This window comes from Crotalus tigris, unplaced genomic scaffold (assembly GCF_016545835.1).
Source record: "Crotalus tigris isolate CLP2741 ecotype Arizona unplaced genomic scaffold, ASM1654583v1 scf7180000017975.10810073628:1450386, whole genome shotgun sequence".
In the NCBI taxonomy this organism is placed as follows: Eukaryota; Metazoa; Chordata; class Lepidosauria; order Squamata; family Viperidae; genus Crotalus; species Crotalus tigris.
Genome location: NW_024096754.1, coordinates 292,501 through 316,371, shown reverse-complemented (window position 1 = coordinate 316,371; position 23,871 = coordinate 292,501). Strand labels below are relative to the sequence as shown.

Sequence of the window (23,871 nt, the reverse complement as noted above, 5' to 3'; positions counted from 1 at the left end):
ATCAAAGCCTTCTCCAGAGAAATGGATCTTCCCATAAAAGTCTCCAGAGTCGGAGGATCGGGGCCTGGTCCTATGGGACTTGAGTGAGAAACCTATCCAGATTTCTTCCATGACCCCTTGGTCCATTTCCTTAATTGTCCTTCTCAGTGGCTTTTTCTCCAACGCTTCTTCTTATCCTGCTCCCTCAAAAGTCCACCTAACAGGGATCTTCTCCCCAAATTCTGGAGAAAGAGAGAAGGTGGGGTCCGCCTCCAAAGTCCGTGGAAGTTCAGCTGGAAGGAGATCTTCCCACCTCCCAAAGAATAACAGAATAACAAGAGCTGGGAGGGACCTTGGAGGTCTTCTAGTCCAACCCCCTGCTCAGGCAGGAGACCCTGGACCAGTGGTTCTCAACCTTTTTAATGCGGCGACCCCCAACTGGTCATAAGTCGAGGACTACTCAACTGATCGTAAGTCGAGGACTACTCAACTGGTGCAGCACCGTTTGCAGAATGGGATTTTTGGCGGGCTCAGCAGGGCAGAGGCAGCCTGGACAATTCCTATTGGCTTTGGAAAGCCAATAGTATTAGACTCTATTCAAGAGAGACTATTCTATTGGCTTTCAAAAGCCAATAGAATAAAAGGAAGAAGCACAGCTAAGGAAAAGGGGAAAACAAAATGGCGGACTGCGTTGTTTGGCGACCCCCGTGAAATGGTCGTTCAACCCCAAATGGGGTCCCGACCCACAGGTGGAGAACCACTGCCCTAGACCATTTCAGACAAAGGGTTGTCCAATCTCTTCTTGAAAACGTCCAGTGTTGGAGCATTCGTAACGTCTGGAGGCAAGCAGTTCCACAGGAAATTCCTCCTTATTTCTCCAAATTGTACATTGAATCATATAGTTGGAAGAGGACCTCGGAGGTCTTCTAGTCCAACCCCCAGCTCAGGCAGGAGACCCCATGCCATTCCAGACAAATGGCTGTCCAGTCTCTTCTTTAAAGCCTCCAGTTGGTTGAGCATCCACAACTTCTGGAGGCAAGTAGTTCCACTGATTAATTGTCCTCAGTCTCAGGAAATTTCTCCTTCGTTCTAGGCTGCTTCTCTCCTTGATGAGTATCCATATCAAGGTCCATCAGGAAATCCTTGGACATGTTCTGGTCCTCAACCAAGTGGCCATTTTGGTCATTTGACGCTTGTCCTTTTGCTACCAGTAATCGGCCCGATGCTGCTGGCTATAGCTCAGGAATCTGACTTGGTCTTTGATCTGACTGACCAGGAGTTGGGACAAGAGGATCCCGATCAGCTGCGCCGGTGGGGTAGGGGAGAGGAGACACAAACACAAACGACACACAACAGGAGAAATGTTCAGGCTGTCTCATCAGCAGGTGGGTGGACTAAAGGAGACCCCATCTGTCTCCCCCACTTTGAGTTTATCACTCGTACGAAGTAGAGATGGGAAAGCGTGGGGGAGGGGAAACAACCCCAAAAAATTGGGTGGAAAAGTCCCCCCCCCAAAACAGAGAAAAAAACTGGACAAAAAAAATCTGTTTTCTTCCCAAATTTTCCAAGGTTTTTTCCAGCCCTTCCCCTCTCTACTCCAGATGGGAAACATGACCAGATGGAGTGGAACAGCTTGCCTCCAGAAGCGGTGAATGCTCCAACACTGGAAGTTTTTAAGAAGAGACTGGACAGCCATTTGTCCGAAATGGTGTAGGGTTTCCTGCCTGAGCAGGGGGTTGGACTAGATGACCTCCAAGGTCCCTTCCAACTTTACTATTACTATTATTATTATTATTATTATTATTATTATTATTATTATTATTATTAGTGGCTGCTCAAAGTTAGAAGGGCACTGAAAAAAAGGGACCGAGGACCCACACTTACGACCGTGGTTGTGTCCTTGCGGTCATGGGATCCATATTCGGACGCTTGGCAACTAACTATTTACGAGGGTTGCATGGTCAAATGGTGGCTAAGTGAACAGTCATATGTTGAAGACTAGCTGTAATTTGGCCTGGGAGGCATCCATCCCCACCTGCCCTGCGCAAGGAGACCTTCGGAGTCGCCCGCAGGGGCAAAGGTTGGAACTGAGTCCTCCCTCTGTACGGGCCCTGAGAGCTTCTGCCCTGGAGACAGATTCCTTGTGTCTCCCATCACCCTTGGCCAGTAAAGAATATTCTAATTCTAATTCTATTCTATTTCCTCTTCTCTTTTCTCTCTTCTCTTCTTTTCTATTCCATTCCCCTCCCCTTCCCTTCTCTATTCCATTCCTTTGTCTTCTCTCCTCTCCTTCTCCCCTCCCCACCCCTCTCCTCTCCTCTCCTCTCTCCCCTTCCCTTCCCTATTCCATTCCATTCCATTCCCTTGTCTTCTCTCTTCTTTCCTTCCCTCCTCTCCTCTCCCCTCCCCTCCCCTCTCTCCCCTTCCCTTCCCTATTCCATTTAATAATAATAATAATGTTGGAAGGGACCTTGGAGGTCATCTAGTCCAACCCTCTGCTCAGGCAGGAAACTCTATACCATTTCAGACAAACGGCTGTCCAGTCTCTTCTTAAAAACTCCCAGGGTTGGAGCATTCAGCGCTTCTGGAGGCAGGTGGTTCCACTGGTTAATTGCCCTCCCGTCTCCCCTTTCCTTCCATTCCATTCTATTCTATTCCATTCCATTCCCTTCTCTCCTTCTCTCCTCTTCCCGCCCCTCCCCTCTCCTTCCCTCTCTCTCCTTCCCTTCTATTCCATTCCATTCCCTTCTCTTCTCTCTTCTTTCCTTCTCTCTTCTCTTCCATCCCCTCCCCTCTCCTCTCCCCTTTCCTTCCATTCTCTGTTCCATGCCCTTCTCTTCTCTCCTTGTCTCTCCTCTTCCCTCCCCTCCCCTCCCGTTCTTACCTGGGGAAGCGCAAGGCCCAGGGCCACCCCGCCCACGAGCAGGAGGTTGCTGTGCATCCAGTCCACCAGCCGATGGATGCAGCCATCGGGGTGGATGACTTCGCTGGCTACTGGGTAGCTGAGCCTCTGCACCCCTTGGCCACACATGGTGTTGATGACCAGCTGTGCAGGAAAACACACCAAAAAGGGTCACACACAAAGGGGGATCCTCAGGCAAAGCTACACCCCAAACCAGCATCCACTGACTTTTCTGATCTGCATCGACAGTTCCTGCCTGAGAAGGGGGTTGGACTAGAAGACCTCCAAGGTCCCTTCCAACTCTATTATTATTATTATTATTATTATTATTATTATTATTAGTATTAGTATTAGTAGTATTATTAGTATTATTATTATCTTTTATTCATTAAACATGAACCTCAGTCAACTGAACACTCAAATCAGCTGGCGCTGATGGTTGACACGGGTTGCTACCAGCATCCTAGCTGTCAACCAGGTATTATTATTATTATTATTATTATTATTATTATTATTATTCCCAGAGCAGCAAGTAAATAAGGGACGCACATATTTGGGATAAACTGAATGGTAAAAATTGGCAGAGGAAGTAAAAATGTTTTACTTTTAAAACACACACACACGCACACACACACACACACACAAACGGGTGTGCATACTATTCAGATGCTTGGCAAGTGACTCCTATTTACGACGGTCGCAGTGTCCTGGGGTTATATATAACCCCTTCTTCTGACCTTCTGACAAGCCAAGTCAGTGGGGGAAGCCGGATTCACTTAACCACCGTGTGACTCACTTAAAAACCACAGTGATTCCCTTAACCACCATGGGAAGAAAGGTCGTAAAATGGGACACAGCTCACTTAACCAATGTCTCACTTAGCAACAAAAATTTGGGCTCAATTGTGGCCATAAGTTGGGGACTACCAGTATTACCATCGTATGTCGAGGACTGCCTATATTACTTTATATCCGGGGTCTTCAAACTTGGCCCTATTATGATTTGTGGACTTCAACTCCCAGAATTCCTCAGCCAGCACGCTTGGCTGAGGAATTCTGGGAATTGAAGTCCACAAGTCATAACAGGACCCAGTTTGAAGACCCCTGATTTAGAGGATTGAATCTGAGAGAACTTTTTCCTCCGTTTCGCTCTTCTATCTCCTTTTGGCAAGTGCTGAATGTTTGCTTGATGCTCAGTCGTTCTCACATCTCTCGTGTTTCTCTCCTTCCTAGGATTCATGAATAAAATTTTTCATCCCAACATTGACGAAGCGTAAGTGACTTTGGTTTGCATTGAAATTATATTTTATTTGAGGGGGGGAATGTGGTGATGTTTGGTTTTCTACATTTCTCCAGTCCCACAACAGGAAGCGAGTAAAACATGTAAAAGTCAGCGTTTCTCAACCTTCGGGCCTTAAAATGGTGGATTTCAACTCCCTCAGAATTCCCCAGGCAGAGAATTCTGGGAGTTGAAGTCCACCCATCTTAAAGGCCCCAAAGCTGAGAAACACCGACTTAAAAGAGGTTTTAAGCACCAGTTATCTCAGGGGTCTTCAAACTTGGCCCTTTTAGGTCTTGTGGACTTCAACTCCCAGAATTCCTCATCCAGCCAAGTCACAAAAGGGCCAAGTTTGTTTGAGACCCCAAGTCTTAAATCTAACAAATCTAACAAACAAAATGGAGGCTGGCTGAGGAATTCTGGGAGTTGAAGTCCACAAGTCCTAAAAGAGCCAAGTTTGAAGACCCCTGCTTTACATCTTCATTGCACACGGTCCAGAGTCAATTCTTGTGAGTTGGTGAGCCAAATAAATTGCATTTAGAAAGGACCCCCTGATTTTGGATCCGTCTCTGGACTTCGTGGGAACTTCTCCACAGAAGCAGCTTTCCGTTTTTTGCCTACCTGGTCTTCCAGTTGCCGGCAACAGGAATAAGGCACCGAGCACATTTCCCGGCTGGGATTTTGGGGTGTGCAATTGAAGTACATGTTTTGGGACCAATCTTTGTAGGAGACGCCACCGCAGCAGCCAAACTACACGGAAAGGAAGGAGAGGCTGCTCGTAAACCACTTTTTTTCAGCGCCTTCATGACTTGCTAAATAAATGATTGTAGGACCCCAGAAAGAGCGCAGAGAGGAGCAACAAAGATGATTAGGGGGCTGGAGGCTGAAACCTAGGAAGAACGGTTGCTGGAATTGGGTACGTCTAATTTAATGAAGAGAAGGACGAGGGGAGACATGATAACAGTTTTTTAATATCTCAGGGGCTGCCCCAAAGAAGAGGCAGTCAAGCTATTCTCCAAAGCACCTGAAGGCAGGACAAGAAACAACGGATGGAAACTAACCAAGGAGAGAAACAATCTGGAACTAAGAAGAAATTTCCTAACAGTGGGAACAATTAATCAGTGAAATAGCTTGCCTCCAGATGTTGTGGGTGCTCCATCACTGGAGGTTTTTAAGAAGAGATTGGACAGTCACCTGTCTGAAATGTAATAGGATCTCCTGTCAGAGCAGGGGGTTGGACTAGAAGACCTCCAAGGTCCCTTCCAATCTTGTTATTCTAGGTTCTAAGTTCACTCTGGTAGGGCTGCTGCTTCTCCAGAAAGATAGTATGGAGAAAGGATGACTGTCACGGCCTCTTGTGTCTTTCCAAAAATTAAGAGAGATCTGCCAATGATTGGTATAAGGCAGGGCTGCCCAAACTTGACAGCTTTAATGCCTGCTGGGTGGTGAATTCTGGGAATTGAAGTCCACCCATCTTAAACCATGCTGGCTGGGGAATTCTGGGAGTGGAAATCCACAAGTCTTTACAGTTGTGAAGCTTGGAGACCCCTGAAGACCTCCAAGGTCCCTTCCTGGTGTGTGATTCTACGAAGCATAAGACTACAACACTTCGTAACAATCCATAATCACGATAAAAAACACACCCCACCCTAGTTCCGGAGTGTCCTTCAAAGATCCTGCTTTTGACATGTCCTCTTAACTCCTGGATGGTCCCACCACCAGCTCCAGTTTGAAAGGGAGGGTGGGGCTCCAGCATGGACAACCTTTTGCTCATGGCCTTCTTCTGCCATTGGGCAACCCAACCAGCTCTTGGGGTTTTGAAGACCAAAGAATCTCTGAATGGTCCCACCAAACCCTACCTCCTTCTGCCCCAAATCAATCAGGTTCTGCAGGTCCAAGTCATCTCGGTAGTACACAATCGCCTTGTTGAGCACTTCGCTCATCTTCCCCCGGGCCTGGAATAAAGGGGAGAGGATGGCTCATTTAGAAAACACCTTTTTTTTTTCAACAAATGATATTGATATAGAATTTTACGCCGTCTCCTCTCTTAAACCACGTTGAAAGCTTTCTCTGCAACGTGGACAGGGAAACACAAGTTGGGCCCGAAGGAGAATTCTATTTACGTTCTTGCCATTTACATCAACAAATTAATAATAATATTTTTATAGTATAATATTTTTATTTTTCTAATGATTTCCAAATATCTTAACTTAGTAGCCAAAATTAGACGTGTATCCTGAACATCAGATTTCGTGAGGAATTGTGATAAAGGGAATTGGGGTCATTTATAATTTGGAAACGAACAATATTAAATGTTAAATCTAAATCAGTGGTTCTCAACCTTTTTAAGGCCGCGACCCCCAACCGGTCGTAAGTCGAGGACTACTCAACCGGTCATAAGTCGAGGACTACTCAACTGGTGCAGCATCGTTTGCAGAATGGGACTTTTGGCGGGCTCAGCAGGGCAGAGACAGCCTGGACAATTCCTATTGGCTTTTGAAAGCCAATAGAATTAGACTCTATTCAAGAGAGTCTATTCTATTGGCTTTCAAAAGCCAATAGAATAAAAGGGAGTAGCACAGCTAAGGAAAAGGGGAAAAAAATGGCGGACTGCGTTGATTGGCGACCCCCGTGAAATGGTCGCTCGACCCCAAATGGGGTCCCGACCCACAGGTTGAGAACCACTGATCTAAATATTAATGATAAATCAAAATCGGGGAAAAGTCATTAGGTTATTGATTGTCAAAAAGATTTAGTGTTAATATAAATAACATATATATAAACTAAAAACTATTGGAAAAAATGTAAGAAAGTTGCTTCTATGTGATTTTAGAATAAAAATTGTGTTAATTCAAATATGAGACAGCGTATATTAAGAGGAAATATTTACTGTATTAGGCTGAGATTTGTACCAATCATATTTGTATCTAATTGGATTATTGTAACTCAGTCGCCACGTTGCTTTTCGATTACGTAGTTGTAATACTAGAAAACCAATAAAATTTATAATAATAATAAAAAAGAATTTACTTGTATTCTATATTAGTCGTGTTAAACCTTGTGCAGGGCACACAACATAGTGTAACATCTGTATTGATCTGAGAACATAAGGGAAGGTGCTCTTTCTGCAGCAGGACAGGGACTAGACAGGAGGCACGGTGGCCCAGTGGTTAGAACCCAGCAGGATTTGTGGAAAGAAGAGGACGAAAACTTCCGGTTTGTCATCGCGGTACTGGCAGACGTATGGAGGCGAGCTCCGTCTTCAGCGTCCGGTTTTATCCCACTGGGAGACCCTGGAAAGGGTCAAAAGTCGCTCTGTAGGGGCGACGAGCAAGGAGAGGACCCCGGCTTGATCGCGGAAGGACAGCAGCCCTTCCGCTTGATCCAGGGCAGCTCTTCAAACCGACGGGGAAAAGACCGGCCATAGCAATATGGCTCGTCATTAAGCTGGTGACAGCCGAAGTCAAACTTACTACCAAGCACTTTGAAAGCAACGCGGATGAAACTGGGTGAGAGCCGATCTTCTCTTTACCCCAACTATTTACCCCAAGTATTTTTTTTTCCTGTAAAAGCTGCATCAGTGCTAGAAGGGAGTGGAAAGGGGAAGGAAGGAAGGAAGGAAGGAAGGAAGGAAGGAAGGAAGGAAGGAAGGAAGGAAGGAAGGAAGGAAGGAAGGAAAGAAGGAAGGAAGGAAGGAAGGAAGGAAAAAAGGAGAACTATGAGGTCCCTAGTGCTCTCTGAGCTGGGTGGTTTTCTTGCAGACGTTTCATGACCCAGCTAGGGTACAGCATCAGTGCAAGTAAGGAAGGAAAGAAGGAAGGAAGGAAGGAAGGAAGGAAGGAAGGAAGGAAGGAAGGAAGGAAGGAAGGACTGTGGGGTCCCTGATGCTCTCTGAGCTGGATGGGTTTCTTGCAGATGTTTCATGACCCAGCTAGGGAACATCTTCAGTGCTGGGAAGGAGTAGGGTTTGTTCCCAGTTTATATTCTAGCGGCTTGTCCTATCAGTGATGGTGGGGGTGTTCTTGGACCAAAGAAACTGCCAAGACCACTATCACCAACACTGACAGGGAAGTCTACCAGCACTGACGATGATCTCTAGTTGGGTCATGAAATGTCTGCAAAAATGCCACCCAGCTCAGCCAGCACCGAGGACCCTTCCTCACATTCTCTGTGCCCTGAGCAGGCCGGAGTCTTTTTCCACTGACCTTGTCAGAGAAGACAAATCCGAGAACACCGGCAGCCAGCTGCAGTAGGAAGAGCAGGGTCAAGCAGAAGGAGAACTGTGGGGGCAAAATATTGGTTTTTTTAAAAATTCCGTTTCTATCACCGCCCATCTCAGTCAAAAATGAATAATAATAATAATAATAATAATAGTTGGAAGGGATCTTGGAGGTCATCTAGTCCAGCCCCCTGCTCAGGCAGGAAACCCTATACCATTTCAGACAAATGGCTGTCCAATCTCTTCTTAAAAACTTCCAATATTGGAGCGTTCAGCGCTTCTGGAGGCAGGTTGTTCCATTGGATAATTTTTCTGTCAGGAAGTTTCTCCTTAGTTCCAGGTTGCTTCTCTCCTTGGTGAGTTTCCATCCATTGCTTCTTGTCGCTTTGGAGAATAGCTTGACTGCCTCTTCTCTGGGGCAGCCCGAGATATTGGAAGATAGATCTCATGTCCCCCCCCCCCCGGTCCTTCTCTTTATTAAACTAGATATACCCAATTCCATCAACCGTTCGTCATATGTTTTAACCTACAGTCCCCTAATCATCTTTGTGGTTCTTCTCTGGACTCTTTCTAGAGTCTCAACATCTTTTTACATCGTGGTGACCAAAACTGGATGCCGTATTCCAAGTGTGGCCTTACCAAGGCCTTGTAAAGTGGTATTAACCCTTCACCTGATCTTGATTCTATCCCTCTGTTAATGCAGCCTAACACTGTGTTGGCCTTTTTGGCAGCTGCAGCACACGGCTGGCTCATATTTAAATGATTGTCTACTAGGACTCTGAGATCCCTCTCACAGTTACTACTATTGAGCAAGGTACCCCCTATACTATACCTGAACATTTGGTTTTTCTTGCCTAAACGTAGATAGAACCTTGCTTTTTTCACCATTGAATTTCATTTTGTTGGATAGTGCCCAGTGTTCGAGTCTGCCCAGATTCTCCTATATCCTAAGCCTGTCTTCTGGAGTGTTGGCTATTCCTGCCAGCTTGGTGTCGTCTGCAAATTTAATGAGTTCCCCATCTATCCCCTCGTCCAGATCGTTGATGAAGATGTTGAAGAGCACTGGGCCCAGAACAGAGCCCTGGGGCACCCCACTGCAGTGATCCACTTAACAACGGAGGCATGAAAGGTCGTAAAGTGGAGCAAAGCTCACTTAACAAAGGTCTCGCTTAGCAACAGAAATGTTGCACTCAGTTGACCATCATAAGTCGAGGCCTACATGAATTTCACCCTTGCCGTTGATTGTCTCAGGGAGGACCCCCCCCTCACCGTCTGCAGCAGGCAGATGTTTTCCCGCAAGGAGCCCACGCAGCCACAGAACGTGACGAAGAACATCAGGACACCGATGACCAGGAGCAGAACGGCCGGATCCACAGCAAGACAAGCCACGGCTGCTTCTGTGGAAGGGACGAAAGGCAGAGAAATGTGTTTGTCCATTTTCGTCTACCGAGCGATGATTTTGGATCAACCAAGCCTGTCTGCTCCCTTTCACTTAAACCAAGGGTCTTCCAACTTGGCCCTTTTAGGACTTGTGGACTTCAACTCCCAGAATTCCTCAGCCAGCGTACCTGACTGGCTGATGAATTCTGGGAGTTGAAGCCCACAAGCAGGGGTCTTCCAACTTGGCCCTTTTAGGACTTGTGGACTTCAACTCCCAGAATTCCTCAGCCAGCGTGCATGGCTGAGGAATTCTGGGAGTTGGTCCATGAGTCATAAAAGGACTGAGTTTGAAGACCCCTGACTTAAACCTTAGGTCCACAATCCCCGGGCTGTGGCCCACTACCATGGCCTCTTCACAACCGGGCCGTGGGCAGGCACACACACGCACAGCTCAAACTCTCCTCCCCCCCAGCTGGTCCACCAAGCCTCAAAAGTTGGAGACCGCTGACTTAAACCATATATTCCTAGGCTGGAAGGGACCTTGGAGGTCTTCCAGTCTGACCCCTGCTCAAACAGGAGACTTGATACACATGGTCGATTTACAGCCACGACTGCAGCCGAAGTTTCCGTCGCTAAGGTAGTTAAGTGGGTTTTGCCCCATTTGATGAATTTTCTGCCCACGGTTGTTAAGTGAATCATGCCGCTGGTAAGTTAATAAGCCCTCTGTTAAGTGAATCTGGCTTTCCCCCCCCCCATTGGGTTTGCTGGTCAGAAGGTCACAAAAGGGATCACACAAACCCTGCAACCGTCATCAATCTGAGTCAGTTGCCAAGTGTCTGAATTTTGATCACTGCTGCTGCTGCAACGGCCGCAAGTGTGAAACATCGTCATAAATCATCTTTTCCAGCTCTGTTGTAACTTTGGACGGCCACTAAACCAACTGTTGTAAGTCGAGGACTAACTGCAGGTTCCTGGGGAAATGGATGACTGTTAAGTCCTCGACTTTAGTGACTGTCCGAAGTTACAACGGCACCGGAAAAAAGCCAGACTCACTTTATAACGGTGTTACTAATCAACTGCAGGGATTTATTTAACAATTTGTCTGAAATGGTATAGGGCAGGGGTAGGCAACCTTGGCTCTTTTATGACTGGTGGACTTCAAGTCCCAGAATTCCTGAGCCAGCCATGCTGAGGGGAAAGGGAGAGGTTTCCAAGCTGAGCCATGCTGGCTCAGAAATTCTGGGAGTTGAAGTCCAAGAGTCATGAGGGGGGCCATAGTTCCCCCATGCTGGCTCAGGAATTCTGGGAGTTGAAGTCCACCAGTCATAAAAGAGCCAAGGTTGCCTACCCCTGTCCTAAGTCCTCCTGTTCTAAGCGGTGAGCCTCCTAGACCAGGGGTAGGCAACCTTGCCTTTTATGACTGGTGGACTTCAACTCCCAGAATTCCTGAGACAGCCACGCTGAGGGGAAAGGGAGAATTTCCAAGCTGAGACATGCTGGCTGAGGAATTCTGGGAGTTGAAGTCCGCAAGTCATGAGGGGGCCATAGCCCCATGCTGGCTCAGGGATTCTGGGAGTTGAAGTCCGCAAATCATAAAAGAGCCAAGGTTGCCTACCCCTAGTATAGGGTTTCCTGTCTAGATGACCTCCAAGGTCCCTTCCAACTTTATTATTATTGTTGTTGTTGTTATTGTTGTTGTTGTGGCAAGAAAGTTGGTAGACTGGGGCAAAACTCACTTCACAAATGTCTTACTTAGCAACGCAAATTCTGGCCTCAATTGTGGTCGTAAGTTTGAAGGCTACCTGTCTCTTGTTGATGGAACCCCTGTTGACAAGGCCTCACCTGCATGCTTGATCAGCCGAGCATACATTCCGATAGCCAGCAACACCATGGACATCACCTGCGCATGAAAAGGGCAGAAGCATCAGAGCAGGTCCTTGGTCAGGAATGGGAGTCATCTTTTGAGAGTGCAAAGGATCAGAGGATCCATCCTTCCTAGTCTCTTGAACCCCAGATCTGGAGAACAAAGGTGGGGAGCTACTATCCTGGAGGTTAAGCATGAATCTCCACAATAAAGGAGAATATTGTAGCTCAGGGTGGAATGATAGGGTCCTGGGTGCTCTCTGAGCTTGGCAGGTTTCTTGCACACGTCTTGTGACCCAACTAGGCAACATCATCAGTGGTAGAAGAAGGGAGGGGGATTTGCAGGGAGGAGGAGGAGGAGGAAGAACAGGAGGAGGAGGAGAGAAGGAAGCGAAGTACTGTGGGGTTCTTGGTGCTCTGAGCTGGGTGATTTTCTTGCAGACATTTCATGACCCAACTAGGGAACATCATCAGTGCTAGGAGGGAGATGATGTCAGCTCATTGGGTCATGAAACATCTGCAAGGAACCCACCAAGCTCAGAAAGCACCAAGGACCCCACAATTGTCATCTTCCTCCTCCTCCTCCTCCTCCTCCTCCTCTCCATAAACCCCCCTCCCTTCTAGGTAGCACTGATGATGCTACCTAGTTGGGTCACGAAACGTCTGCAAGAAAAGCACCAGCTTGGAGAGCACTAAGGGATCCCTCACGTTTTTGAACTGAAACTTTTAGAACCGCACTAAATCCTGGCCACCTCCCCCATGGCCTATTTCCTCGGAATTTTTATCCACCAGGATACTATTTATTCCATCTCACCATTGGACAAAAGAGCCCTTGTTTATTTTGGGGAGAGAACAGGACAAATCTCTCCCCCCCCCATCACCTATTGAAGAACACCTCCCATGATTAGGGCAAGATCTAGATTGACATTTGTCGATCCCAGCAACTTTAGGTTTGGGGGAACTTCAACTGCTTAAAATTTCCCAGCCGGCTCAGCAATTTTAAAGAGACAGAGCGGGCTTCAACTTTCACAATTCTCCAGCCAGCTCAGCAGCTTTAAGGGAATGGGGGGGGGGCGGACTTCAACTCCCAGAATTCCCCAGCAAGGTCAGCGACTTTACACTAAGTGGTGAATTCTGGGAGTTGAAGTCCACCCATTTTAAAGTTGCTGAGGTTCATAAACACGGTTCTAGTGTTAGGGTGAGCATCTATGGGAACTTTCCTTGTAGACTTCCATTCCCAGAATTCCCCCCGGCTGGCTCAGGGATTCTGGGAGTTGAAGTCCACAGGTGGTAAAATTGTCCACCCTTCTTTGGAGCATCTCAACTGCGTCTGCCCCTTGAAAGCCCCTTCTTTGGAAAAACATCCTAATGGGTGTCAGCGGGGGGGGGGGCAAAAGCCATCTGTGGGGGGCTCAGAAGCCCCCTGCTCTGCGGGGGGGGGGCGAGGACGGATCTGGTGCAGCCCCTCCTCCCTCTTTCCCAAATTCAACCTGCCCGTTCTCACGTCCTGCTAAGCCCCCTACCCCGGGTTGAAGATACCCCCACTGGACGCTCCGGGCTGAAACAAGGCAGAAGGGTGGAAGCCTCGTTTTATGACCTTCCCGCGACCCGCTTTGGGGCCAGCAAGCCCGCAGCCCCGATCCTAAGGGGATCCCGCTTCCAACACGGGCAGATGGAAGGAGATCGCGCCAGTTCGGGCTTCTATTCACACACCCCGCGCAACCCGCCAACCGTGGGCTCGTTGCAGGGAGCAGAGCTTAGCCGCGACCCCTCGACACGCGCGCGTTCCCACGAGCGGCGCGTCTCCAGAGGGTGGGGAAGAGGAAGCACCGGGAGTGGGCGCTCCCACCCTCCCCCGGCGCCCCCCCTGCAAGGGCAAAAAAGCCCGACCACTCCTCCCCGCAGGACTGGGGTCTCGTTCACACGGGACGGCGCTTTTTGCACGCCTGCGTGGCCCCCTTTCCCACGACTCCTGTCCGGCTCACCCAGAAAAGCAGGTTGAAGAAGAAGAGCAGGTACTTGACCAGGGGGCTGACCCCGCGCTCCCGGAGAAGGGCCATGGCCCCGGGTGCAAGCAAGCCCGGCTTCCGCCCAGCCAACCGGTCCGGTCCAGCTGTGGACCCGACCCCGGCTCGCGCCGATCTTTAGTCTCGTAAGGTGCATCCCTCCCCAAGTCGCCAAACGACGCGGCGATTGGTCTGGCCGGTCGCCGCTCTTTTTCCCCATTGGCCTCCCCCTCTTTCATTCATCCCCCCTCCCCTCCTCTCTTTTTACAAGGCTGGCTTTCCTTGCCCCCCCCCCCCCCGTTCCGCCGGCCAGTCCGAGGAGGAAACTCTCTTAAAGGAGCCGCGTGGCCGCTAAAGCCGAGGAGCGGCGCGCCCTGCGCGAAAGGGACGGGTTTCCCACGCTGTCCAATGACTTTCTCCTGGCCGTTCTGCAAAAAGAGAGAAATTAAAAAATGCACTATATATATATATATATATATATATATATATATATATATATATAGATATATATATATATATATATATATATATATATATATGTTTTCTGAGGTTTTATATTATATATATAGGTCTTTGGTTGTTCGGGTTTTCTCCCGCGTAAAATTGGAAGTGTCTTGGCAACGTTTCGACGAAGTCACATTCGTCATCTTCAGGCTGGTGTTTTTAGCTTCTTGCTTTGAGCAGCAAGAAGCTAAAAACACCAGCCTGAAGATGACGAATGTGACTTCGTCGAAACGTTGCCAAGACACTTCCAATTTTACGCGGGAGAAAACCCGAACAACCAAAGACCTATATATATACATATATATATATATATATATATGTGTGGAAATAGGATAGCGGAAAATATAAAATGGCTCAAAGAATAAAAAAATACAATCTCTGTAAGCAGTGGTTCTCAACTTTTTTAATGCCGGGACCCCCCCCAACCGGTCGTAAGTCGAGGACTACTCAACCGGTCGTAAGTCGAAGACTACTCAACTGGTGCAGCCCTGTTTGCAGACTGGGACTTTTGGCGGGCTCAGCAGGGCAGAGACAGCCTGGACAATTCCTATTGGCTTTGGAAAGCCAATAGAATTAGACTCTATTCAAGAGAGTCTATTCTATTGGCTTTCAAAAGCCAATAGAAGAAAAGGGAGTAGCCCAGCTAAGGAAAAGGGGGGAAAAATGGCGGACTGCGTTGTTTGGCGACCCCCGTGAAATGGTCGTTCGACCCCAAATGGGGTCCCGACCCACAGGTGGAGAACCACTGAGATAGCGGAAAATATAAAATCAAACTACAATCTCTGTAGCCTCGGATCCCAGGCTCAAGTTGATCCCGTTTCAGAGCCATGATGCCGAAGAGAGCTAAATTTCTAGAGAAGGCACTACAAGACTACAAGGCAGTCCTGGAGTTACGACTGTATTTCGGCCCCAAATTTCTGCTACTTCAGCGGGACGGTTAAGTGAATCTTGCCCCATTTTAACAAGCTTTCCTGACGCAATTATTAATTGCTGCAGTGGTTTAAGTTAGTAAGTGACTCGGGCTTCACCCATTTGAGTTTGCCAAGGTCGCAAAAAGGGGTCACGTTATCCTGGGACATGCAGCCGTCGTAAATACGGGTCAGTTGCGAAGCGTCTGAATTTGGGTCACGTGGATGCTGCAGTGGTTGTTAAGTGTGAAAAAGGGTCCTAGGTCACTTTTTTCAGTGTGGTTGTAACTTCAAAAGTTCACTAAACAAACCGTTGTAAGTTGAGGACTGCCTATAATGGTGGAAGGTGGAAAGAAAGAGAAGAACAAATGAGCAGCAATGGCTAAGGGGGCTTGGAGAGAGTGAAAATGGGGATGGCAGCACCAGTTGGGGACAGACCCTCTTGGAGAAAATCTATCTATGCCAGGGGTAGGTAATCTGGGCTCTTTTATGACTCATGGACTTCAACTCCCAGAATTCCTGAGCCAGCATGAAGGAAACTTTGCCCCCCCCTCATGACTCGTGGACTTCAGCTCCCAGAATTCCTGAGCCAGCATGGTTCAGCTTGGAAACCTCTCCCTTTCCCCTCAGCATGGTGGGCTCAGGAATTCTGGGAGTTGAAGTCCATGAGTCATAAAAAAACCAAGGTTGCCTATCTCTGGCCTAGGCCTAGGCCGCTTTGTGACTGGTGGACTTCAACTCCCAGAATTCCTGAGCAAACATGAGGGAACTATGGCCCCCTCATGATTCGTGGACTTCAACTCCCAGAATCCCTGAGCCAGCATGGCTCAGCTTGGAAACCTTTCCCTTTCCCCTCAGCATGGCTGGCTCAGGAATTCTGGGAGTTGAAGTCCACAAGTCATGAAAGTGCCAAGGTTGCCTACCCCTGATCTATGCGATTGGATTAATGCAAGTATCTCCAAACTTGGCAATTTTAAAACTTGTGGACTTCAGCCTTATTATACTAGCTGGGGAATTCTGGGAGTTGAAGTCCACAAGTCTTAAAGTTGCCAAGGTTGAAGACCCTTGCTCTAAAGGCAAGTTGAAACGCAGGTAGCTGTAACCAGCCCATTTTACCATGTGGACTGTGCCATCCTGGCCTACTATAAATTTCACACAAAGATGTGACATGCTACAATATCCATTCACATTACACAAAGCTAACACCTAACCAGCCATATCTCATATTTTGTAAACACATCCAGTCTCACAGTTCCAGGTGTAGCTCTTAAAAATGTCTTCCATGAATTCCTGTGAGTTTTAATTTTCAAAGGAAGACCTGGGAAACAGGCGGCGGCTATACGGGAGGTCTGTCTTCTGAATTACTATTATTATTTATTTATTTTATACAATGTATTTTATACGTGTGGTTATATCTAAGAGCCTGCCACAAAAAAAGAGAGGGTCAACTTATTTTCCAAAGCAACGGCTGGCAGAAGCAACGGATGGAAACTCATCAAGGAGAGAAAGCAACCTAGAATTAAGGAGAAATTTCCTAACAGTGGAGACAATTAACCAGTGGAACTGCTTGCCACCAGAAGTTGTGGGTGCTTTATCACTGGAGGTTTTTAAGAAGAGATTGAACAGCTATTTGTCTGACATGATATAGGACAGGGGTCTTCAAACTTCGCCCTTTTATGACTTGTGGACTTCAACTCCCAGAATTCCTCAGTCAGCATCACACGGGCTGAGGAATTCTGGGAGTTGAAGTCCACAAGTCATAAAAGGGCCAAGTTTGAAGACCCCTGATACAGGGTCTTCTGCTCAAGCAGGGGGTTGGACTAGGTCCCTTCCGACTCTGCTATTCTGTTATATATATATATATATGTTATAATAATATATTATTTATATACTATTATTATTTATTTATTTGTTGGTTGGTTTATCCCATTTTAAAACCACCCATCTCCCTCAGAGAAGGACTCCAGATGATGGGCAAATAAAAAGTTAAAAGCTGAAAAAAAAACCCAAAATAATAATAATTATAATTTGAAATAGAGGCAAAGATGGTTAAAATTCAACATTAAATATCAATTCAAATGATCTCTCCGGGGAAACGTGTTACTCTCCAGCCTTCCTTAAGGCTTCAGAGCCTTGGACTACAAAACCCTTTGTGCCCAGCCCCACACATCTGGAAGGTATAATTCACCTAAGCATACCATGATTTTTACGGGACGTGCATGTTTAAAGGGGTGAGATTTTGGAAGAAATTCTTGCCTTCCTTGTTGAAAAGTGGCCAGCTTACCTCCCTTGATCTTGTTTTCACTCTGCTGTTTGCTCTCAAAAGCCCCTTCCTTCCGTTTCTTCTGCTTTATCGTGATTGTTCCTTGTTTCTATTCAGTTTTGTCTTCATATATTCTTAATTTATTTTTGTGTGTCTCCTTCCTTGGGCAAAACTGCTTCTTCTCTGTAATTCATTCTTCACGGCTTGTTTAGGGCAGCTTCTGCTGGCAGTTGCCGGTGTTTTTAGCCCCGTTCCTGCCCTGTAATCCTAATTCCTCCCCCGGACACACACAAGGAAATCTGTGTTTCTCCATTTTTTCAAAACTGCAGCCGATTCAAGACTTTCTGTGCTGGGAGAGTCCTAAAATCTAAGCAAAGAGAGAGGCCTGGGAATTCCTTTCTAGCACAAGAGACAGAAACGAATTCTCCGATAATATTTAATTCATCTTTTTAAAAAAATGTATGCACTGAATTGAAACATGTGTGCATTCTGTCTTTCCACTAAACACCCATGGTTATGCTGAGTGGGGAATTCTGGGAGTTGAAATCCACCCCTCTAAAATTGGCTGAAGTTGAAAAACACTGCAGTATACCATTGTTCTGTCTCTATCAAAAGCCTTTGGTTTGTTTTTTTTGCAAAATAGCACAATTTGCTGGCTCCAATTCACTGCCATTTGCGGAATTTTTAAGTCTGGCTAGTTTCCGAGGGAATGGATTTATTTTTCTCTCCTGGGCAGCAACTTTTTTCCCCCCCTATATGGTGCCCAGAATAACTTCAATAGTGAGATGGGCGGCCTATAAATTTAATAAATAAATAACTTTTTTTTTCTTGAGAGAAAAAAAAAATCTTTGTGCCATGTCCAATCACAATCCAGGGAACCTGTTTCTCCAATCTTTTGAAAATTTCAGCTATGTTGGAAATGGACCCCCAAGAACGAGCTACCCTAGTGGCTGTGCATTCTGGGGCTCTGTAGTCCCAGTGCATCCAGAGGTTGGAGAAGCACTGAGCATTTACGCATAAGTACAGGTCGTTCTCCATTTACGACAGTTCATTTAGTGACCATTTGAAGTTACAAAAGCACTGAAAAAAGGGCCTTATGACCATTTTTCACACTTAGGACCGCTGCAGCCTCTCCCTGGTTCAGGTGATCAAAATCCGGACGCTTGGCAACTGACTCATATTTATGACGGTCGCAGTGTCCCGGGGTTACGTGATCCCCTTTTGCGACCTTTGGACAAGCAAAGTCAGTGGAGGAAGCCAGATTCACTTAACAAGTTTGATACTAGTTTAACAACTGCAGTGATTCGCTTAACAGCCGCGGCCAAACAGGTCGTAAAATGGAGCAAAATGCACTTAACGACCAAGTTACTAATTTAACAACTGCAGTGATTCGCTTAACACCTGTGGCAAGAAAAATGTCACAAATTCGTAAAATGGGGCAGAATTCATTTCAATTCCTTTCTCACTTAGGAACATAAATTCCAGCCTCAATTTTTGGCCGTAAGTCGAGGCCCGCCTGGTATAAATTTATGCATAAGCCCTTAGTCAGTGCTGATCAGCTAGGAAGCTAAAAAAAAATAATAATGATAATAATCACAAAAGGTCACCAAAATGTGGCCAAAAGCTATCCCTGTTGAACTTTGGCCTGCAACCAATCTACCACAGGCAGCCTGGATGAAGAAGGCGTGCCCTTCAACGCCCACCCGCCTGGGGAATTCTGGGAGTTGAAGTCCCCGCCTCTTCAGGCCGGGGTGGGAAACGCCGCACCTAAGGTGACCCGGCCGCTCGCGCATGCGCGGCGGGACTCTCTCTGTCTCTCTCGCTCTCTCTCTCTCGCCCGCCCTTCCCGCCTCTCAGGCCGGTGAACTCACTTCCGGCGAGCGCGTGCAGCCGCCCGGACGCTTTTGCCGGAGACAACCGGAAGTTCCCTCGAGCGGCGGCCGTTCCCCCCCCCCCGGGGCCTGGAGTGCTGGGACAAGCCGTCGTGGCGAGCGTGGGGAGGGAACACAGGAGGCCGCGGCCGGAACTCCGGCGGTGTCCGCGTCGGTTCGGCTGGACCGGCGGGCGGTCTGTGGAGGCTGAGGCCGGCGGGTCGGAACTGCCGCGCGCGGGGCGGGGTTTCCGGAGGGAGCGCCTTCCGGGTGGCTCCGGCGCGCTTCCGCCTCCTCCCGCAGTGGCGGCTCGCTTCCTTCCCGGTAACGGACTCGGCCGAGGCGCCGCCCGCGATGCCGGCGGAGGCCTGAGGGCGAGGCGGCGGCGGCGGCGGCGGGATGGATCCTGTCGGGCCCGGCGGGGGCGCCGGCGGGAAGCCGAACCTGCAGATGGTCTACCAGGCCGTGCAGGCGCTCTACCACGACCCGGACCCCAGCGGCAAGGAGCGCGCCAGCCTCTGGCTCGGGGAGCTGCAGCGCTCGGTGAGGGAGGCCGGGCCGGGCCCAGGCGGCCTCTGCGGCCCCGCTTGGGGGGGGGCGGGGGGGGAGGCCTGGCCTGAGCTCCCTCCGCCCCGGGGAGGGGGGGGAGGGAGGGGAGGAGGGCGGGGGTCGCTTGGGGTGGGGGCTGCTCCCCGGGAGGACCAGGAGGTGGGGGTGGGAGGGGGTCGCCTGCTGCAGAGGGAGCCTCGAGGCCTCCTCCCCCCTCTATCTTTAACCGGGCAGAAGAGACCCTCGCCCTTCTCCCCTCCCCAAATGTAGAGGGGGGGGAAGCCTCGAGGGGCCCTCTGCAGCGGGCGACCCCCTCCCACCCCCACACGCCGATCCCCCCGTGGAGAAGCCCCCCCCACCCCGCCCCAACTCCCCCTCTGAAAGGGCGGGGGGGGCGGCGGGATGGGGAAGGGGAGATTGCAAGGGGACCCCTGAGGCCTTTTTCTTCTGCTCCCCCTCGACCTTGAAAGAGGGGAGGGGAGAAGCGGGAGGGTCTCCCCTCCCCTTTTGAATGCAGGGGAGGAGGAAGCCTCGAGGATCCCTCTGGAACAGCTGACCTCCGTCCCACCCATCCACCTACCCTGATCCTCTCGGGGAGAAGCCCCCCCCATCCCAAAAGGAAGCCCCCTCTGAAAGGGCAAGAGGGCAGCAGGATGGGGAAGGGAGGAGTGCAAGGGGACCTTTGAAGCCTCCTCTTCTTCGCCCTCTACATTTAAAGAGGGGAGGGGAGAAGGATGAGGGTCTCCCCTCCATTAGTGAAATGTGGAGGGGGCGGCAGAGGAAGAGGGTCCCTTTGCGGCAGGCGACCCCCCCTCCTTTCCCCCTCCTGATCCCCTTTCAGAGAGAGGCTCCTTTTAGCCTGGGGGGGGCTCTCCCCAAGAGAATTGGGGTGGGTGGGATGGGGGTCGCCTGTTGGAGAGGGACCTTTGAGGCCCCCGCCTCCGTCCCCTCTGCATTTAAATAGGGGAGAAGCACAAAGTTCTCCCCTGCCCTAGTTGAATGTGGAGGCCTGGGTCTCTTTGCAATAGGTGACCCCCATCCCACCCACCCACCCCAATCCTCTCGGGAGAAGCCCCTATCCCAAAAAGGAGCCCCCCCCTGAAAAAGGAGTCAGGATGGGGAATGGTAAGGGTCACCTCTTGCAAAGGGACCCTTGAGGCCTCCTCTGCCGCCACCCCCTCTTAACCAGGGGAGGGGAGACCCTTGTCCTCCCCTCCCTTCCTTAATTGCTGAGGAGACTGAGGAGGTGGTCTTGAGTCCCTTTGCAACAGGTGACCCCCTCCATTCCCCCTCCTGCCCCCTCCTGACTGGATTCCCTTGGAGAGAAACCCTCACCCCAAAAGGAGGCCCCCTCCGAAAGGCCCACCAGCTCGCCCCGCCCAGCCATTCTTCCCTCCCTCCCGAGTTTCACCAGGGGGAGGGGGGGTCTCTCACCTTTGCACCCTGAATCTTCCCAAGGGACCCCTCCCCAGCCCTTTGCAAAGAGGCAGAAAGAGAAAGCTCAATCAAGGGGGGGGGGAAACCTTGCCCTGCTTGCAAACTGGGTCAACGTGCAGGCAGCTCCGCCTCGCAAAAGCGGTTTTGGAGATCTGTCCCCGATAACTTGGTTGGAATTGCGCAATGAACGGCAAGCCACGTTTGGAATGTGAATGGCTGGCGAAGGAGGCTGGCGAAGAAGGAATGCTCCTCCTGGAATATACATACATACATCCATACATATATATATTTTCTTAGTTGCATCTTGGTTAGGAAGTGCACTTCCTGATTTGTGCTGTGACACCAGGGGGAGATATACAACTCCAGACGTGCCAGGAATGAACTTTTTGCTCTAGGTTTCATTCTTGTGCTTTTGGGCTGTCATAGTTTTGAGCAGGCTGGAGCTTCCCTATTGGGAGTTGGGCTTCTCCTCTCCTGCTTTACTAAAGCTCAGGAGCCTATATTGTTTTACTGGGTGACCAAGATAAGGAAAGAATCTACTATTTGCTTCCTTCTTCTTCTTCTGCTTCCCGGGAAGGTGTAAATTGTGGTCCAGCATCTTAGTTGCTGTCTTAATCTTGTGATCCTTTGACAGTTCGGACGTACTGAAATAATTGTTTCAAGAAATATTTGTAACTCAAGGTTGAACTCTGGCTGTTAGAGGCTCTCTGAGCTTGGTGGTTTTCTTGCAGACGTTTTGTGACCCAACTAGGGAACCTCATCAGTGCTAGAAAGGAGTGAAGTTTGTGGTGGAGGAGTGAACTGTGGGGTCCTTGTTGTTCTCTGAGCTTGGTAGTTTTCTTGCAGACGTTTCATGATCCAACTAGGTAACATCATCAGTGCTAGAAGAGAGTAGGGCTTATGAGGAGGAGGAGGACTGTGGGGGTCCTTGGTGATGTCTGAGCTTGGTGGTTTTCTTACAGACGTTTCATGACCCAACTAGGTAACATCATCAGTGCTAGAAGAGAGAGGGGGTTTGTGGAGTGGAAGAGAAGGAGAGGAGGGGGAGGACTGTGGGGTCCTTGGTGCTCTCTGAGCTTTTAGTTTTTCTTGCAGGCATTTCATTCCCCAACTAAGTAACATCAGAATTGTTTCTCATTGCTTGTAGCTCGAATTCAATATATACGATGCCATGGTGTCTCCTGCTTCTAAGCCACATCCCTAGTGATCTTGTATGTATAACTCTTAACCAGAAGAGGGATAAAGTCACTTTGTATATGAATTACTGATAGATATCTACCGTTGAGAATGGCCAGCTTTTACCATATTTCTATTTTACTACTGTAGCAGATCTTCGGGAATCATCTATAAAAGCAATATGTGGGTTTCATGCAGCCTGCTTTTCTGGAAGTCTGCATTTCAGTGTGGCTTTTGAGGGTAACGTCCCATGCAGGTCCGTTCCTGGCAGGTTTCTGGAAAACAAAAACTTTCCTTTATTCAGTTTGCTGTTGTTTGTTAGAGCAGGGGTCTTCACACTTGGCCCTTTGATGACTTGTGGACTTCAACTCCCAGAATACCTCAGCCAGTGGGCGTGTGTGTGTGTGTGTGTGTGTGTGTGTGTGTGAGAGAGAGAGAGAGAGAGAGAGAGAGAGAGAGGGATGGAGGGAGAAAGGAAGGAAAGAAATAGAAAGAGAGGAAGGAAGGATAAGGAAGAAAGGAAGGGAGGAAATGGAAGAACAAAGGAGAAAGGGGGAAGAAACGGAAGGAGAGGAGAGAGGGAGGAAGGAAACGGAAGGATAAGAGAAGGAGAAAGGAGAAAGAGGAAGAGAGAAAACAGAAGGATGAGAGAAAGAAAAAGGAAGGAAAAAGGAGAGAGAGGAAGGGAGGAAACGGAAGGATGAGAGAAAGAAAAAGGAAAAAAAAGAGAGGATTGCACGCTGGCTGAGGAATTCTGGGAGTTGAAGTCCACAAGTCATCAAAGGGCCACGTTGGAAGACCCCTGCTTTATTTGGGTCATAAGATGCTTCACAACATTTGCCAAATTTCAATTCCACGGGAGTCGTCGGTCCTGGATTTTGGATGCCTTCTGTAACTTACTCCACTCGAGAATCTGGAAGTTTTTAAGAAGAGACTAGACAGCCATTTGTCCCAAATGGTATAGGGTTACCTGCCTGAGAAAGGGGGTTGGACCTGATGACCTCCAAGCTCCCTTCCAACCTTATTGTTGTTGTTGTTGTTGTTATCCTTGGCTCAGAAAGTTTTGCCTTGGGCTGCTAGAATTTCCTCCAATTAAAAGAGAACAGGAATCGGAGTTTAGTAGTATATCGATGTATGCACACATACTTACCCATCTACCTGGATATGGGGAGAGTGATCGGGTTACAGGCAGTTATAATTGAGCCCAACATTTTTGTGTACTAAGTGAGACCTTTCTTGAGTGTCGCCCCGTTTTTTATAGCCATTCTCGAAGCCACCTTTGCTAAGTGAATCACTGCGCTTGTCCAGTGAATCACACGGCCGTTAAGCGTATCTGGCTTCCCTGCTTGCCAGCAGGTCGCAAAAGGGGGTTCACATGACACGCCCCCCCGGACACTGAGACCGTCATAAATACGAGTCGGTGGCCAAGCGTCTGCATTTTGATCATGTGACCCCTGGGGAGGCTGTAACAGTCGTAAGAGGGGGAAAACGGTCACTTTTTTCCACTGATGCTATAACTTTGGTCACTAAATGAAT

The 23,871-nt window shown here is 48.7% G+C and overlaps 2 protein-coding genes and 1 long non-coding RNA gene across 5 annotated transcripts in view; 1 reads left to right on the top strand and 2 right to left on the bottom strand.

The window, feature by feature from the left end:
- Nucleotides 1-738: 738 nt before the first annotated feature.
- Nucleotides 739-13,836, bottom strand: TSPAN33 (tetraspanin 33). Its single transcript, XM_039345688.1, has 8 exons — nt 13,607-13,836; nt 11,601-11,658; nt 9,648-9,775; nt 8,365-8,439; nt 6,019-6,114; nt 4,781-4,909; nt 2,864-3,025; nt 739-1,282 (listed from the first exon to the last, which is right to left on the bottom strand). Exons 1-8 carry the CDS (start codon nt 13,679-13,681, stop codon nt 1,184-1,186), a joined length of 822 nt encoding a protein of 273 aa, XP_039201622.1. The 5' UTR covers nt 13,682-13,836; the 3' UTR covers nt 739-1,183.
- Nucleotides 13,837-13,927: 91 nt separating this feature from the next.
- Nucleotides 13,928-19,250, bottom strand: LOC120308973. Its single transcript, XR_005556972.1, has 3 exons — nt 19,174-19,250; nt 17,324-17,669; nt 13,928-14,055 (listed from the first exon to the last, which is right to left on the bottom strand). It is a non-coding gene; the product is annotated as an uncharacterized LOC120308973 (long non-coding RNA).
- A 171-nt stretch (nt 19,251-19,421) lies between these two features.
- Nucleotides 19,422-23,871, top strand: part of TNPO3 (transportin 3) — a 43,261-nt gene continuing 38,811 nt past the window's right edge. For all 3 annotated transcript variants that reach the window (XM_039345716.1, XM_039345717.1, XM_039345715.1), the window contains exon 1: nt 19,422-19,716. In XM_039345716.1, the coding sequence (XP_039201650.1) occupies nt 19,573-19,716 (144 nt within the window). In that variant the 5' untranslated portion in view covers nt 19,422-19,572. The remainder of the gene's footprint in view (nt 19,717-23,871) is intronic.

Coding starts and splice junctions, on each gene's coding strand:
- TSPAN33 (XM_039345688.1), bottom strand. CDS start 13,681: ATGGCCCTTCTCCGGGAGCGCGGGGTCAGCCCCCTGGTCAAGTACCTG. Junction 4,910..6,018: donor TTGATTTGGGGCAGAAGGAG/GTAGGGTTTGGT, acceptor CTTTCCGTGTAG/TTTGGCTGCTGCGGTGGCGT. Junction 1,283..2,863: donor TGGGCCTTGCGCTTCCCCAG/GTAAGAACGGGA, acceptor CCACCGGCGCAG/CTGATCGGGATCCTCTTGTC.